The 14,220-nt window shown below is 42.2% G+C and overlaps 1 protein-coding gene across 14 annotated transcripts in view; it reads right to left on the minus strand.

Moving 5' to 3' along the window:
- Positions 1–14,220, minus strand: part of ryr3 (ryanodine receptor 3) — a 140,219-nt gene that overhangs the window by 69,695 nt on the left and 56,304 nt on the right. For 10 of the 14 annotated variants that reach the window (XM_074685746.1, XM_074685738.1, XM_074685747.1 and 7 more), the window contains 16 exons: positions 14,044–14,162; positions 11,542–11,675; positions 11,181–11,422; positions 10,353–10,545; positions 9,642–9,858; positions 9,110–9,214; positions 5,481–5,584; positions 4,978–5,061; positions 3,312–3,471; positions 3,041–3,185; positions 2,755–2,960; positions 2,499–2,673; positions 1,667–1,875; positions 519–682; positions 385–436; positions 147–307 (listed from right to left, as the gene is read on the minus strand). In XM_074685746.1, coding sequence (XP_074541847.1) covers positions 147–307; positions 385–436; positions 519–682; positions 1,667–1,875; positions 2,499–2,673; positions 2,755–2,960; positions 3,041–3,185; positions 3,312–3,471; positions 4,978–5,061; positions 5,481–5,584; positions 9,110–9,214; positions 9,642–9,858; positions 10,353–10,545; positions 11,181–11,422; positions 11,542–11,675; positions 14,044–14,162 — 2,470 coding nt within the window. The remainder of the gene's footprint in view (positions 1–146; positions 308–384; positions 437–518; positions 683–1,666; positions 1,876–2,498; positions 2,674–2,754; positions 2,961–3,040; positions 3,186–3,311; positions 3,472–4,977; positions 5,062–5,480; positions 5,585–9,109; positions 9,215–9,641; positions 9,859–10,352; positions 10,546–11,180; positions 11,423–11,541; positions 11,676–14,043; positions 14,163–14,220) is intronic. The other 4 variants (XM_074685744.1, XM_074685736.1, XM_074685743.1 and 1 more) reach the window with 1 other exon arrangement.

A 14,220-nucleotide genomic window follows, 5' to 3' on the forward strand; every position in this document is an offset into this window, starting at 1 on the left:
AAACCGTGGGAGTGATTTTAACAGAGCTGCTAAAGAACGACGATAAAATAATTACTGATCGCTCTCTGAAATGCACTCCAAATTGACAATCATGTTTTGTTTGGCAGCGACTCTACACAACCCTGGCATGTGGCTTTCAACTGTACCTCTCGTGGACCCGTCCCCTTTCATCTCCGAGCGTCACTGTCACGGTTCTCGTCTTGCTGAGGCTGAAGTTCTTGCTGTGGTAGTGATAGTCCGGCGTGACCCATCCCACCCACACTGAGGCAGGGTCCTGTCCGGCAAACACTCTCACAGAGTGGTAGTACTGCCACAAAACAACAACACACAGGTTGGTGCACACAGAGCGTCATCATGTGTGTGTAAATAGGTGTGTGTACTTACAGTTGTGATGCTTCCATAATCAACAGTCCCATCTTCTTTTGGAGGATGGCTGCTGATGCAGAAACACAGCTTCAGGTTAAAGCAGCAGAGCCAACAGTTGGTGAAAACAGTCTGTAGTAGATTTGATCTCTGACCTGAGTTTTAGCGATTCGTCCAGCAACTTGTCTGCAGAGTAGAACTCCACGGGCATGCTCAGTTTGCAGTACACCATGTCGTTGTTGCTGTTCTGAGTGCCGAACGTCTTGTGGGTGACTTTGAGGCAGGGGGGGCTGTCTACTGTCCCATCAATCCTCGTCACCTTAAAAGTTAAGAGGAAGAATAAAAAACTGCATTACAGCGCAAGTTGGAGGTGAGTATAGTCGTCACTAGTATTACAGAGAGTTTGGAGAGCACAGATTCCTTCAGCTGAGTCAGCTTGTGTCTCGATGGCTTTTGTCCCAGTACATGTGTCATTATACATTACGCCTGCTCCGCTCCTCTCAGAGAATCCCCCACACACTACAAGATTTCTATTCGCAATAGCAGATCAGACCAGATAAAATCACTCTTAACACACCCCCACACCACATGAAAATCAGACAATCATCGCTTTGACTTCACACATCATACTTATTATACTGACGTTCACACCTCATGTTTCACTTAATATGTTCAGGAATGAATTTGGATTTAATTTGGTTTAATGTGGTTTATAAATCAATAAATCTTGTTTTTCTTTGCTGTTTGTATGGTCTTACTTTTCTTATGACTTTTAAGCCAGGTCATGACAACGAGCAGAGAACAAAACAAAATGTGTAACATTTAAAGCAAAGAAAACCACTGGCAGGCTTTTACAAGCCAGCCCACAGTGTTTATTTATTGATTTGTTTGTTTATTTGTTTTCTGACAAGACATATAGACAATAATAGGGCTTAGGGGCAGCGTAATGCAAGGCCAAGATTTTTACAGAGGACACCTCTGGCCATCCTTCTGGACATGCCACTGGTTACTACTGTCCCCTTTTTGTTTTCCTGTTATTCTTCCCAGGAATAAAACTCCTCTAAGACTAAAGCAGTTTTGCATTGATAAAGTAATGCAAGTAATATCAGATTTAATCTCATGAAGCGTGAAATAACATTGTGCAATTCATATTTCACACTTAGAAGAGCAGATTGCAGGATGTTATTTAAAAAAAGTTCAAAAGTATGCACCAGAGACTCAAAAACATTTGCAATTGCAGTGCAAATAACAGAAATAGGACCATGCTTTCAACAGAATGAAATGACAAAAACGGTTTCCTTACCTCGATATGCATGTGGTCCTGTGGTACGTTGACAAAGGTCGGGAGGCGCTTGCTGAACCACATTGTGATCTCTCTGTTCATGTTGACGGCAAATGGCTCGAAGCCTTCCTGGAGGCCACACATGGTGTAGTACTTGAAGGTGCTGGCGTCCTTGCCCAGGTTCATGCGACCGATCTGAGACATGCCCAGACTGCACACAGGGATGAAACCTGGAAGAAGGCAAATATTGACCTTTTTCTAATGTGTAATTAATCTTCTGGTCATGCCGTCCCTTGATGCTGTGAGAGATGAAAGTAGGAGGAAAACTTCTCCTGGCAAAGATAATTAAGAAAATACTCTGATGCTTCCCTGACACTAATGATGAGATCTGCCCTCTGCCCCCCAGACCTATATTTAATTAAAGAGGTGTCTTCAAGAGTCCAGGAAGATAAAATCTCAGGACTCGGAAATACAGATGTGTTCATTAGGTTAATTTAAGACTTAACTAATATCCATTCCCTTTATGTATGTACTACACATGAACAGCCTAAACAACAGATGCTAAAACAATCCATTTCAATCACTTTGTGTCCTCCCCTGTGACTCCAGCTCCTGTCTTGTCCTGAAGGACGCTTCATTTACAGAGTAATGGGCCAATGCCACACTGGACCTCATTAAAATGCAGTATCATTAGCAGTTTGCACTGTTTTCTCCCTTGATTCCCCTGTGCTAACAGTCAAACAAACCCAGTCATGCCTCCAGAGATGCTTCTGAGGAAACACACCCAGAATAAATTAATAAAAATGATGAATTGAATTAGAAAGTTTGCTGGAGTCTGCACTGTAGCTCTCACCATCCTCTGTCTCAAAGTCAGCGAAGCAAAGCTCAGAGCCCTTGTTGGTGATCAGGAGCTCCCCGTTCAGGGTGAAGATCATGGATTTATCCTCCATGTTGATCATGCAGCCCACCACGTCACCCTTTTTCCAGGGGTGGCCAAAGTAGCGGCTCCCCGCGTGCATACGTCGGCCCTTAAGCAGAACAAAAAAATATATTTAAAGCAAGAAAGTGTTAGCTGCTGCAGAAGTCAGTCAGATCTGAACTGGTTTTACCCTGTATCCATCAAACACAAAGGCCTGGTCATCAGTTCCCAGCTCCAAATGAGGTTTACAGCCCGGCCTGGCCCAGCCCACCCTCATATCACCTCCGGTCAAGGCCTCGAACTCAAAGTACCACTTTCCTGTTGTCACTGCATACGTCTGCTCCACACGGAAAAGACGGATGGTCTCGATGCTCTGATCGTCCACCACGTGAACAACTAGGGATGAGGACAGACAGGAAAATAAGTTTTAGATCATCATTTTAGGCAGAGGGGTTTGTGTTGACAGCACATCTTACCCTCCTGATCTGGGGGGTCAATGTCATATCCATATCCAACCATAGTCCTGATGGCCTCTCTCAAACTGTCTCTGTTAGATTTCTTAGTGCGCTCGTCCAGTAAAGCATATGGCACCAGTCGAGGATTACGCCTGCTCTTCAAATCCTGACACAGAGAAAGATCAAATAATTCAAAAGTCATGAGATGACTCAAGAGGAAGTTCTTTATAATTTATAAAAATCTGAAGTGTATCTACAGTTTATTTATCAGCAACAGAATGAAGACTGTTACCTGCTGGATGCCATAGGTCCATCCTTGTTTAATTCTGTCCTTGGCCCACACATTGTGTGCATTCTCGGCCAGTTTATCAACCAGAACCTCCTGACCTGCGTTCAGCTTCACGTCAGAGAGGTCTAGTGGCGCAGGCTTATAACCATTAGACATCACATAGCTGCAAAGGAAATTTAAAATGTCAAATAAGCTTTAATCAGAAGTATACTTACACTACAACTAGATACAGACAAAAAGTTGCCTTCAGTCAAAGCATCAATTAAAGGTCCCATATTATGCAAAAATCACTTTATTAAGTCATTTAGTGAAATATGTGGGTTTTTGGCTTTCCTCCCAGCCCACAAAATGTACTATTTAATGACAAAACCTGTACTTAGTAGTGCTTGTAAATGTAAAATCCTGACCTAAAACGAGCTGTTTGCATTTTGGGGATTTGCCGACATCAGCGATTTCCTTTTTTGACCAATCACGAGCAAGTCTGACCTGACTGGTCCACCGGAGCAGATACCCCCTAACAGCCACATAGTTCCATGCACAAGCTTCCTATCTTGGAAGAAGACAAGACTAAGTGGCTAGAGTTCATTTATCAAGGAAATGTGCCAGCTACAACTGTGAATGTGTGTGCTAGTCAAATCAAAGCTGACTGCTTTTCCAACTTTGGACAGTACAACAGAGGGCTAGGGAATAGACTGGTCCTGAATCCAGGCGCATTATCAACCTTTGGCCAACAAACCTCTGACCCTGGAAATTTGAGTATTTTAAATGCTGTGTGCTGTGGAGCAGATGTAAGAGCTTTTCCTCAGTGTCCCCCCTGTCTCTGTGTTAGCTTCAGGATGCTAACTTTAGCTGTGGTTAGCCTGTTATTTTAGCCTGTAATGTTACGGTAAACGAGCTTCGCTGTTTTCTAAACATTGTGCACTCTGAGCTTGTGGCGCCGCTCTCAGTGACACGGAGAGCGAGGCGGTATCAGTGGTGGCTCATTTACATACGAAGGTCACGCCCACTAAATCAGACTGTTCTGAACAGAGGGGCTATGAGAGCCTGGAAACAATGCTGCTGTGCTTGATTTATTGGCTTTTTGGACCAAAACTGTTTCTACCATTTCATGAAGACATCAATGATCCATGTTAAACTGCAGAAAAGGAGCTTAATATGGGACCTTTAAAACAGATCAACAGGTGATGTAATTCTGTTGTTAGTGCCTTTAATGTTGGGGTCTGCCACCATTAAATGTAATACTCTGTTGGGACATTCACCTGGCTCATGCATACCCTTATTGTCTTTTATTTTCACCAATTGGCCAGCATGCTGTGATCAAGGCTAGGTTTCTTCAGAAGCTGCACCACTCAGCACATTTAAGGCTTTGTGGAACAACACCCGAAGACAGTTTAAATGGTCCTTTTTTTATCATTAATGGCTGGATGTGCATATGGGCCCTGGCAATAATTAACTGCGAGAACTGTAGAAGATGTAGTTGTACTCAGCTGTGACAGAGAGCGGAGCAGACAGACACACAGCGGGTAAAGCCTGACCCCAGTAGAAAAACGCCTTATATCTGAATTTAATCATTTTCTTTACTTCATCAGTGCCCTCTCTCTACACATGTGACTCTAGATCTTCTTTTCTTTAACAGCAGAGCCAGTAATGAGAAAACAAATCGACTCACTCTTTGGGAAGTTTAATTTTCTTCAGATCATCCTCAGCGTGAACGTTGACCTGAGCGACGTGGCATCCAAGCGCCAACAGGGTCCTGTTTTTCAAAGAAGAAAAGAGATCATCACTCAGGCTCTTTCACACTTTGTTGGATGAATATTCTTCAGAGAGCAATCTGAACTCAGCTCATTAGAGAATGATGAAAATGCTCGATCAATACAAACACTGCCAAAAGCAGCGAGTGGGACTACGGCTGTGTGTATACATGCCACTTATTGAGCATTCTGCTTGGATTTATCGTGCCCAGCCAAATGTTGTTACAGTGAGATGACTCAGTATTTGGCCCAAACAAGCTTTGGACCCAAGATTTCCTAAAAATCAATACTGGAATTCACTCAGGAGATGCAAGTCATTACGAGAACTGCTTTAATCTCAGCTGTAATCTGCTCCTGCACAGCATTCAGCAAATCCATGAATAAGTAATTGGATTATTTAGCAAACCGCCCTCAGCCTTACTTCAGTGTTTCACTGGACATCTGCACGTTGTAATTCCTTTCAGTTTCAGGCAGCTTAGCGAAATCCACTAGGCAAGGGTGCTGCCTCTTGTTGTCATCGCGAACCTGAGAAGGAAAGTGCTTCATCATTGTTGATTTCAGATCAAAAAGATAGAAACAAAGGAGTGATTGTGTTTGTGACGGCAAGAGCTCAAAGGAAAATATCAAGCAAGGTTTGTATTTCAGAAATGATCCAAAAACTGGGCAGCAGCCAAATGTGCATTAACGCAGCAGATGTGTTTCTGTTTGCTTTCCATGAAGATTAATTCAAGCCTCAGGTGGAGATGCTTTAATGGAGCAGAAATAACCCTGATTCAGCTCAGAAAGGCGAGGAGACACTCCGATATCTGCAAGAGAAGCGAAAACTCCCGTCTTGAAGATTCTGCCAATGACACTCATTGCGATCACTTTTGTTTTGCACAAATGAGATAGAAATAAGGTAAAACTAAAGAGTAAGGTCATCCTCTCTGATATAAAACACTAAAGCAAGTCAAACTTCATTATCATCCTGCCTGCCAAGAATCAAAGAAGCATCTGTTTTGGAGTCAGAGTCACTCTGAGCTCTTTAAGGCTTGTTACAGCAGAATTAAACACCAAGCAGCTGTTTGGGCCGAAATGTTGTCCCTAATAAAGCATGAGACCTGGGTAACTCCCCCCCAAGTGCAGCTTTGTCCCAGCCTTAATTAATCAAGATGTCATACTCCTGGGCGCTGAGACACTCATTAAGTTTGTTAAACGGCCACAGCGTGCTGAGGCATCAGAGGGAAATGATCCTGGGATAACCACTACAGTACAAAACGAGGTGGCACGTGTGATCGGACTTTTAAACAGACCCTCAGATGGTTCTGAAGGAAACAGAGTGAGTGATTGATGGCAAAATGATGGCAGAGGAATGGAGGAGAATTGCAGAGATGTTGTAAAGGTTAACTGTCTGAGCGACGTGTTTGAGAATCCCACTAAAAATTTACAGGGAAATGACTCAGACTCACATGGTGTGTCATAACACTGGAAACTTTTATGTTCACTTGGCTGCTTTTTAACCTATTGCATGTTAACAGGAAATACTTTTGATCTTTTAATGATTTAACATTAAATAAAACTAAACAAATTTTACAGGTAATCTCTGTTTTAGTGTTTTTTTCAGCTCTTTTCCCCCTTAACTGGAGAGGACAGCACAGTGGATATAGCAGAAAACAGGGAGAGAGACTTGAGGGGTGTCTGAGGTTGGATCTACTCAAGTACTACGCCTAGCTGGTACAGCCTCGACAGCTAAGCTATACCAGCACCCCACAACCTCGATTCTTACTCTCTATTACACCTAAAATTAAATAAAACAATTCATTGAGCCTTGAATTCTTCTACAAAACCTTGTCTAGAAGCAAGATGATGCGCTGAGTAAGACAGAAAAAAGACGTCCTAAGGGGGAAACTTCCAGTTTAGAAAAATGAAGCCAAGTGGGAAGTGCTAAAAGTTGCTGTTTATCGAGAATCAGCTTGAGGCTGGCTGCAGAAAGACCAGAAACCATGTACACACCAGGACAAAAATAACAGACATTAAAAACATTTTTACAGCCTGGTTTAACAAACAGTTTGGGTCTGAATCGCTAATTTTGCTGTGGGCACACATTGTACGGGGGGAATTTTTTTCTTACTCAGCAGTTAAGAAGATATAAGGATCGCAAGTTTGTCCAGAGCCCTGTGATTGACTGGCAACCAGCCCAGGTGTGCCCTGTACCCTGCCTCTCACCCGATGACATCTGGAATAGGCTCCAGCCACCCTGAACAGGATAAAGGGTTTGGAAAATGAATGAATAAAGGAGTTTGGCCAATCAGAGACATGGCTCAGCTGCTGTGACTAACAACAGGCATCCTATAGCTGTTAGAAAGGAAACCCAAAGCCTGCGTTATATCCAACATGGCCCCCATCAAAAATCTGCTCATTATTCTGCATCACGAGTCTGTATTTCATACAGTCTGGACATCATCAATTTTGGGTAAAAATGGTGGAAAAAAGATATTTTTGAAAACTTTTGAGGCACATTTTTCCAATGTATTCAAAATTACACAAACCTGAGATTTAAGCCTGGACTGAGAAAAAAAGTCAAAGCTCTGGCTCTTTTTTATTCTAGGATTGATCTTCTTCCTATTCTAATACTCTTTGTGAAAATGTAGAATCTGCGTTTGCCTTTCTAGATTTTGAGCATGGGATATACGGTTTTCATCTGTAGTCCATTTGTAATTCAAGGCATCTTGACCAGTGTTGCCATCAGGTATTGGTGTCAACTAGTGTACACATCCATCATGACATCGGAGCTCCCATTTAAAATAATATACCACTGATGAATTCAATGTAATTAAAAAAAATAATGTAATTTCAGACCTCTTGACTGAAAATTAAATTTCTTTTTTAGGCCAATCCCTTAAAAATAAGCCAGTGTGACACCTCTGTGTGTTTTACTATCTACATCTGAACTGAGACTTCCTTAAAATCGATGAATAGGCTACACTCTGGGGGATGTAATGAAACAAAGACAATAGTATTTCCATTTTTAGATGTAAATACTACAAGGTTAAAGAAATAGCAGTGAGAAGTTATGAAACACTGACTGCTAGCCACATGGAAACTACTGAAAAGCTGGCTGCTGTGGGGCAATGTGTCATCAGCTGATGATACCATGGAGGACCAAAACTGCCAAAACTAAAAATAAATACAAATAGGAATAACAACAAAATAAATACATATATACATAAGTAAATAAATAAATGAAAAAGCCAAATCACTTTCGCACTTGTTGATCAAACAAGAGGCCAACAGTTCAGATAGATACACTTAGGACCGCCCCCTAATTTGAATAACATTTCCTTCAATTTTACATACTGACAGCGTCTGCAACATAAAATAGATAAATATGAGAGCAGAGCACTTTTACTTACTCATTTACTGATATTTAATTCTATTACAACATTTATTTGGTAATGATTTTTACTTTTATTTTTTTGGTTCATGTACTTTTAATATATATTTTTTATCTTTGTTTTAATTTTCAGTTATATTTATTTTTGATTTTGGCAGTTTTGGTCCTCCATATATACGAGGTGATTGCAGATGGGTTTTGGAAGCTCCTTAAAACCTGATGAACATAAAACAACTGACAACCAGGGAGAAACAAACAGTTGAAAGGAATGAGTAGAGCTCCTACAGGCTTTACAGGGGACGTGATAGAGCCAGGAAATTGTCAAAATGTTAAAATACCAACCACCAACCTTGCTTTGAAGGCTGGTCATCAGTCATATAATCCTGGTCGCTAAGTGCAACGACCCACCGGGAGAAAGCTAACTATAATAGATTACCAGCCAAGAAATTTTTAACTCAGATGACCAGACTAAAAACCCTTTTTGGAGATTTTTAGCCAACAATTTTTGATTTCCATATAGCTGGGAGTATTAGCAGTGAACTGAACCAGCTACAGAGGATATGGCAGTAAATGAGACTTCATAATGCATCCTTTTGTGGACGGCCTGAGTTGACCTCGCTGTGTATCCCAACACCTCCGCACTGTATGTGAAACATCCTGCTGGGAAGCAGCTTTACCTTGCCATAGGTCCAGCCCAGCTCGATCTTGTTCATCCCCCACAGTTCGTGGATGTTTTCTGCCAGCTTGTCCCGGACATTGTCCAGGTGAGGGGGAAGAACGATCTGCAGAGGGAGGGAGAAAGAAGGGGAGCAGATGGTGCAGTGAGATGATAAAAAGATGCCAAAGGGCCAACATATGAAAACACTGCTCCTTTTTTGTTTTTTATTCCTGACTTTGCATTTCTGAGAATCCCGGGATCGTAGAAACTTTCAGATTCTTTTGGCTTTGTTTCACAGAGGCTGCATGTATTTTGCATTTGTGCTTCAGGGGCCGCTGAATGTGATATCAAAGCTGTACGACACAAACTGCTTCAGCTCGAGTGAGCGATTCTTGTAACCACCTGAAGGCTTCATAAACTTCAACTTTTTTTTAACTTTCATCTTTAAATAACAGGATAATATTACAAATCGAAATTCTGGTAAAGGCTTTTTTTAACATATTTAAATGCAAGAGAAATTTACAACCACAGAAATGCCTCACTGTCCTCACCTGGCTTGTGTCCACAGGAGTGGGAATGAAGGAGGCCTGAGACAGAAACTGAGTGGTTCCCAGCAGGTCCCGGACCCCCTCGTGGTCCCTCTTGTACTCCTTCACAGGCTCCACGTGCATCTTCTCCTTGGGGAGCAGCGCCTCGTAGCACGGAGAGTAACCAGCGGGTGGCAGGAACTTGAAATCTCCGTGACGTCCACCCAACAGGAAGCGAACCCTGAAATGAGACGTTTCATAAGCCTGCATTACGTTATGTAAGGACACTCTGACTCTTAGATTCACTGGGGTAGTTGAGGAGTTTCTTTTACATCCTTTTTTTGATTAATCCTGAAAGGTGCAGCTTTTAATCAAACAGAATTCAGCCAAAAACACCTCTGACTGTGCCAAATAAAAGAGTTGCAGCAGACAGTCATATCTCTAGAGATTATCCACCTTCTCATAAATCTGTCTGCCATAAATTCATTCAGACTAAGTATCTGAATAATCAAATCTTAAACAGTCTTTAACTTTAATGAAATGCTGAAGATTTCTTTTGCAAAAGCTTTCATTGATCCCTGACAGACAGCCAGTTCAGCACACTTTTAATTTGAAAACTCCAAGTACTCATCGGCTGTGAGCGGTAATTGCATCGAAGCAAATAAAGCAAAGCAACATCATTGGGGAATGATTCCTTCCTCATCTCATTTCCTCATTATGGAGGCAGAGCCTTACTTGACACCTGCAGAGAAGCTGACGACAGGGAAGAAGAACCCCTCCGTGTTGAAGTCCTCGAACATGCCCTGGACAGGCTGCCCGTTGATCCTGAAGGACATGCTGGGAGCGCCCAGATCCAGACAGCAGCTGACCACGTCGTCTGAGTTCAGCAGGTGCTGGTTAATGGAGGCCACGGCCCTCGGGATGCGGCCTAGACAACACAGGGTGAGAGACAGAGGGGAAGGATGGATTGTTGTTACGGCTGCAAAGTCATTGTGGATGTAGGACAGGAGGAGAGTGACAGGAAATGGATGAAGGGAGGTCCTGGGTATTTTAGTAGATTTGGAAGGAAAGAGAGGTGAAATAGATGTTACGCTGTTAAGGAGAGCACAGGGAAGAGGGGGCATTCAGAGGACATAAAGCCCTTAAGCACCACGCTGGAGAGTGATTTCCTCTGATGTGGGCAAAAAACTTCCAGCTCTTCTTTAGTCTGAGAGCTCTACAAAGTGTGATGGAAGGTATTAGGAAAGGTCTAAGGTGGAGTTAGGATGGAGGAATGTTGTAGCACTGTGAGAGTGAGTCTCTGTCCTTTGGTTAGTGGGAAATAAAAAGAGCAACAGAGTCCATGGGCAGCAGGCTGCTGTATTATTTACAAGTCCTCTTGAGAACAAGAAGTCCAAGGTGACAGACTCCTCTCTCTGTATTTACTCACCTCTGAGTGTGAATAACTTCAAAGCAAAGACTGAATCATTTTTAATTTTTAAGTAGAGAAAATAGATCCAGGGCTGAATTTTTCTTATGCTTAATCTCCGAACAGAGCTAACAGTCCGTGTTGTGAATGCCCACCTGACCAGAGATGAAGTCCATCAAAGCTGTAAGAGTAGAGGTCGTCTCCCACACCGTTTCCTCCCCAGCCCTCTCCTCCTCCTGGGTATGGGGCGTAGCCTTTAGTGTTGGCCCAGCCGACCCTTAGGTGGGTCGGCTCACCTGTCACAAAGTGGTCCACTTGGTCGATCACCAGCTCGAAATACCACTTCTTATACTGAGCTGAGCCCTCTGCCACGCCCAGGAAGATGTTGGGCCTCATACTGGAGGTGAAAGAGAGGGAGATGTTTTATTTGGGCACCTTAAGTTATAAATTGACTGTTTGATTTTAAATAAAACATCTAAACATAAAGATCTAAGAGTGACTTTTCTCCTTCTTTACCTCTGAACATCATTCACCAGTCGAGTTTGAAGCAGCAGGTCTCTCTTTGGAAGCAGGTTATCACAGATCAGATTCTGATTGGCTCTCACCGCCACCCCGTTACAAACACAGAGAGAGCACAGAACATCCAGAATCTGAAAGAAAAGACATTATTTCATTATTTTCCCTCTTTTCTTTTGTTTGATTATGTAAATTACAAACACTCTGTCAAAGCTTCACAGCTTATTGGGTAATCAGTTATTCTGCCAGATTCTCTGCAGGCTGCGGAGCACAAAGCATACGCACACTTCATAAAAGGGTGCTCCAGTCAACAAGGGACCTCCACTCCCACCTGCTACTAGTGATCAACAGCTGTTGTTTACGAGGATGCCCTTTCATACCCAGTAGAGTTTACAGGGTAAACATTAAGAGACAGGGGCATTTCAACGCTGCATGTAAAACACATAGCTGGGATGTCATGGTATGTCAATCACAGCTCTGACAAAGAAACTTTACCTTCACTTTTAAAAAGTTTAACAGAGATCTTCAGCTTATATTTCTATATTTATTTAGAACCAATTGTCTGTACAAAAATGTGCCCCAGAAAGCTTCAAAAAGGAACAGAGGCTAAAAGAAGATAGAAGACTGAGATGAGGATGCCTAATATTAGTGAAGCATGAGAGTAAAAGCAATAAAATCAGACCTCAGAATGCCAAAACATTAAAACAAAATGAAATGATATACAGTCCATGGCCTAAAATTGAGTTTTTACACCCCTTCTTTTAGCACAAAATGACTTTAAATACAGTAAAGTTGTGTGAAAAATTAAAACTTAAACTAACCTTCATGCCAGAAAGAACGCTGGAGAAATAATTATTTGACTTATCTTAAAATTTTATAGTTTGAGCGATGTTTCACTTGTTGACAGAATGTTCAGTCAGCCACCAGGGGGAGCTCTACATGTCTTGACTTCATTTACAGGAGACCAAACTGATCTCAGCCCAGTGTTAAAAAAACTTTCAGATCACAACTAAAATCTGATATAATAACAGTCAGACAATTCTAAGTGGCATCTTCATTTTTCTGTACATCAACTCTGGAGATAGATTTTTTGACACCAGAGAGGAGGCAAACGTTGGTGGCGAACCTGTCGCCAGTCGAAGCTGTTTCAAAAAGACTGAAACAGCTTTGAAACAGAGGACTGTGCCCTCGGTTTAAAGCATGAAGACAGCAGAGATCGACCTTTGTTTTGGCTTAAAAAAGGAGTTAGTTGATTGACAACTTTGAGAGGGATGTATCCTCTCAAACGGCTTTAGATCATCATTGAATGCTGATCTGATGAGGAGATTTTGATACGTATATCAAAGTAAACTACAATGTAATCCCCAGGACTTCTTCTGTGTTGAACAGCTATTGTGAACTGGATATCCACTGACATGTTCAGCTGAAGGTCTCCAGTTTACATGGTCACTCTTTTGATTGGACTATGTTATTTTCAGTTTTACACCAACAGTATAAAGACATACCATGAGGTAAGGCATAAGGACTAAACCTTCTTACCCTTACAAAAAGGAAAAGGAAGAACCCCCACCCATCCCAAAAAGCGGTCAGTATATGAAGTCATTACAAACAACTCTATTAAGAACTTTGTGTAAGAGATGAACCGATATGGTCTAAACATGGCAGCCAAATTTTCAAAAAAGCTTTTTTATCGTTTTCTGAGACAGAATGTGATTTTTTTCCCAAGCAGATACAGCTATGTATCTCAAAAAACCACCTGCCAATAAAAAGAGGGAGGATCAGATTTCCAAGACACCACAATGCACTTCTTGGCCACACATCGATCAACTTTCATGAACTTGAGTTGTGCATTGTTCAAAAAAACTGCAAAGACATGTAAAGTTCTCTAATGAGCACAGTTCAGGGTTCAGTGGAACACTAACTCCCGTGGTCCTGGTTAAAGTGGAGCAAATGTGAAGCCAGAAAGGGCTCAGTTTGATACAATGCCAGGTACAGTGCAGAGAGGAACCGACTTCGGTAACACATCTGAAGCACATCCCAAACAGGTCAGATTTGAATGAATGTCTTTTTTTCTGAGGTAAAGTATAACTTATGCAGGATATCATAGTTATCCAGTCTGTACTGGGCACTGATAGTAGATGGCAAGCTCTCTTGACATTAATCTGCACATAACTGTCCATCACTTGCAACTTTACAGGGTCGCTCTTTAAACTGGAACACCGGGAGAAGACAGAGACACAGTCACACTTCCAGGCTCAAAGAAGAACAATGTTTAGGAGGTACTGAACCAAGTCCATCACAGCTGGGAGTCATCTTATTGCGGAGGGAAAGATAAATTAAAACACTGTGGGTGCTCGACCAGAAGAAACACTCAGCTTGCAGACCTCACCTCCAAAAGTCTCTGGTCATCTGGAAATTTCTACATTCCTAGCCTAGTGTCACTACTAAGGTGAAAACATCCTTAGCTAATCCCAAGGATGCGGCTCATATAATCGCACTCACCTTGTGGTTGCGTCCGTGCTTGTAGAGCAGAGAGATTATGGATTTAATGTGAGCCCTCTGAATGATGTTCAGAGCCTCCGGACTTTCTATCAAGATGCAGTGGAGGACTTCCAGGATCCCTTGGGGGGCAGAAAAACATGTGAGAGGAGCTCCTCTTTGTGACTTTTCTCTCCTCTG

This window comes from Halichoeres trimaculatus, unplaced genomic scaffold, assembly GCF_033239565.1.
Source record: "Halichoeres trimaculatus isolate MK-OKI-2021-1 unplaced genomic scaffold, fHalTri1.1 fHalTri1_scaffold_13, whole genome shotgun sequence".
In the NCBI taxonomy this organism is placed as follows: Eukaryota; Metazoa; Chordata; class Actinopteri; order Labriformes; family Labridae; genus Halichoeres; species Halichoeres trimaculatus.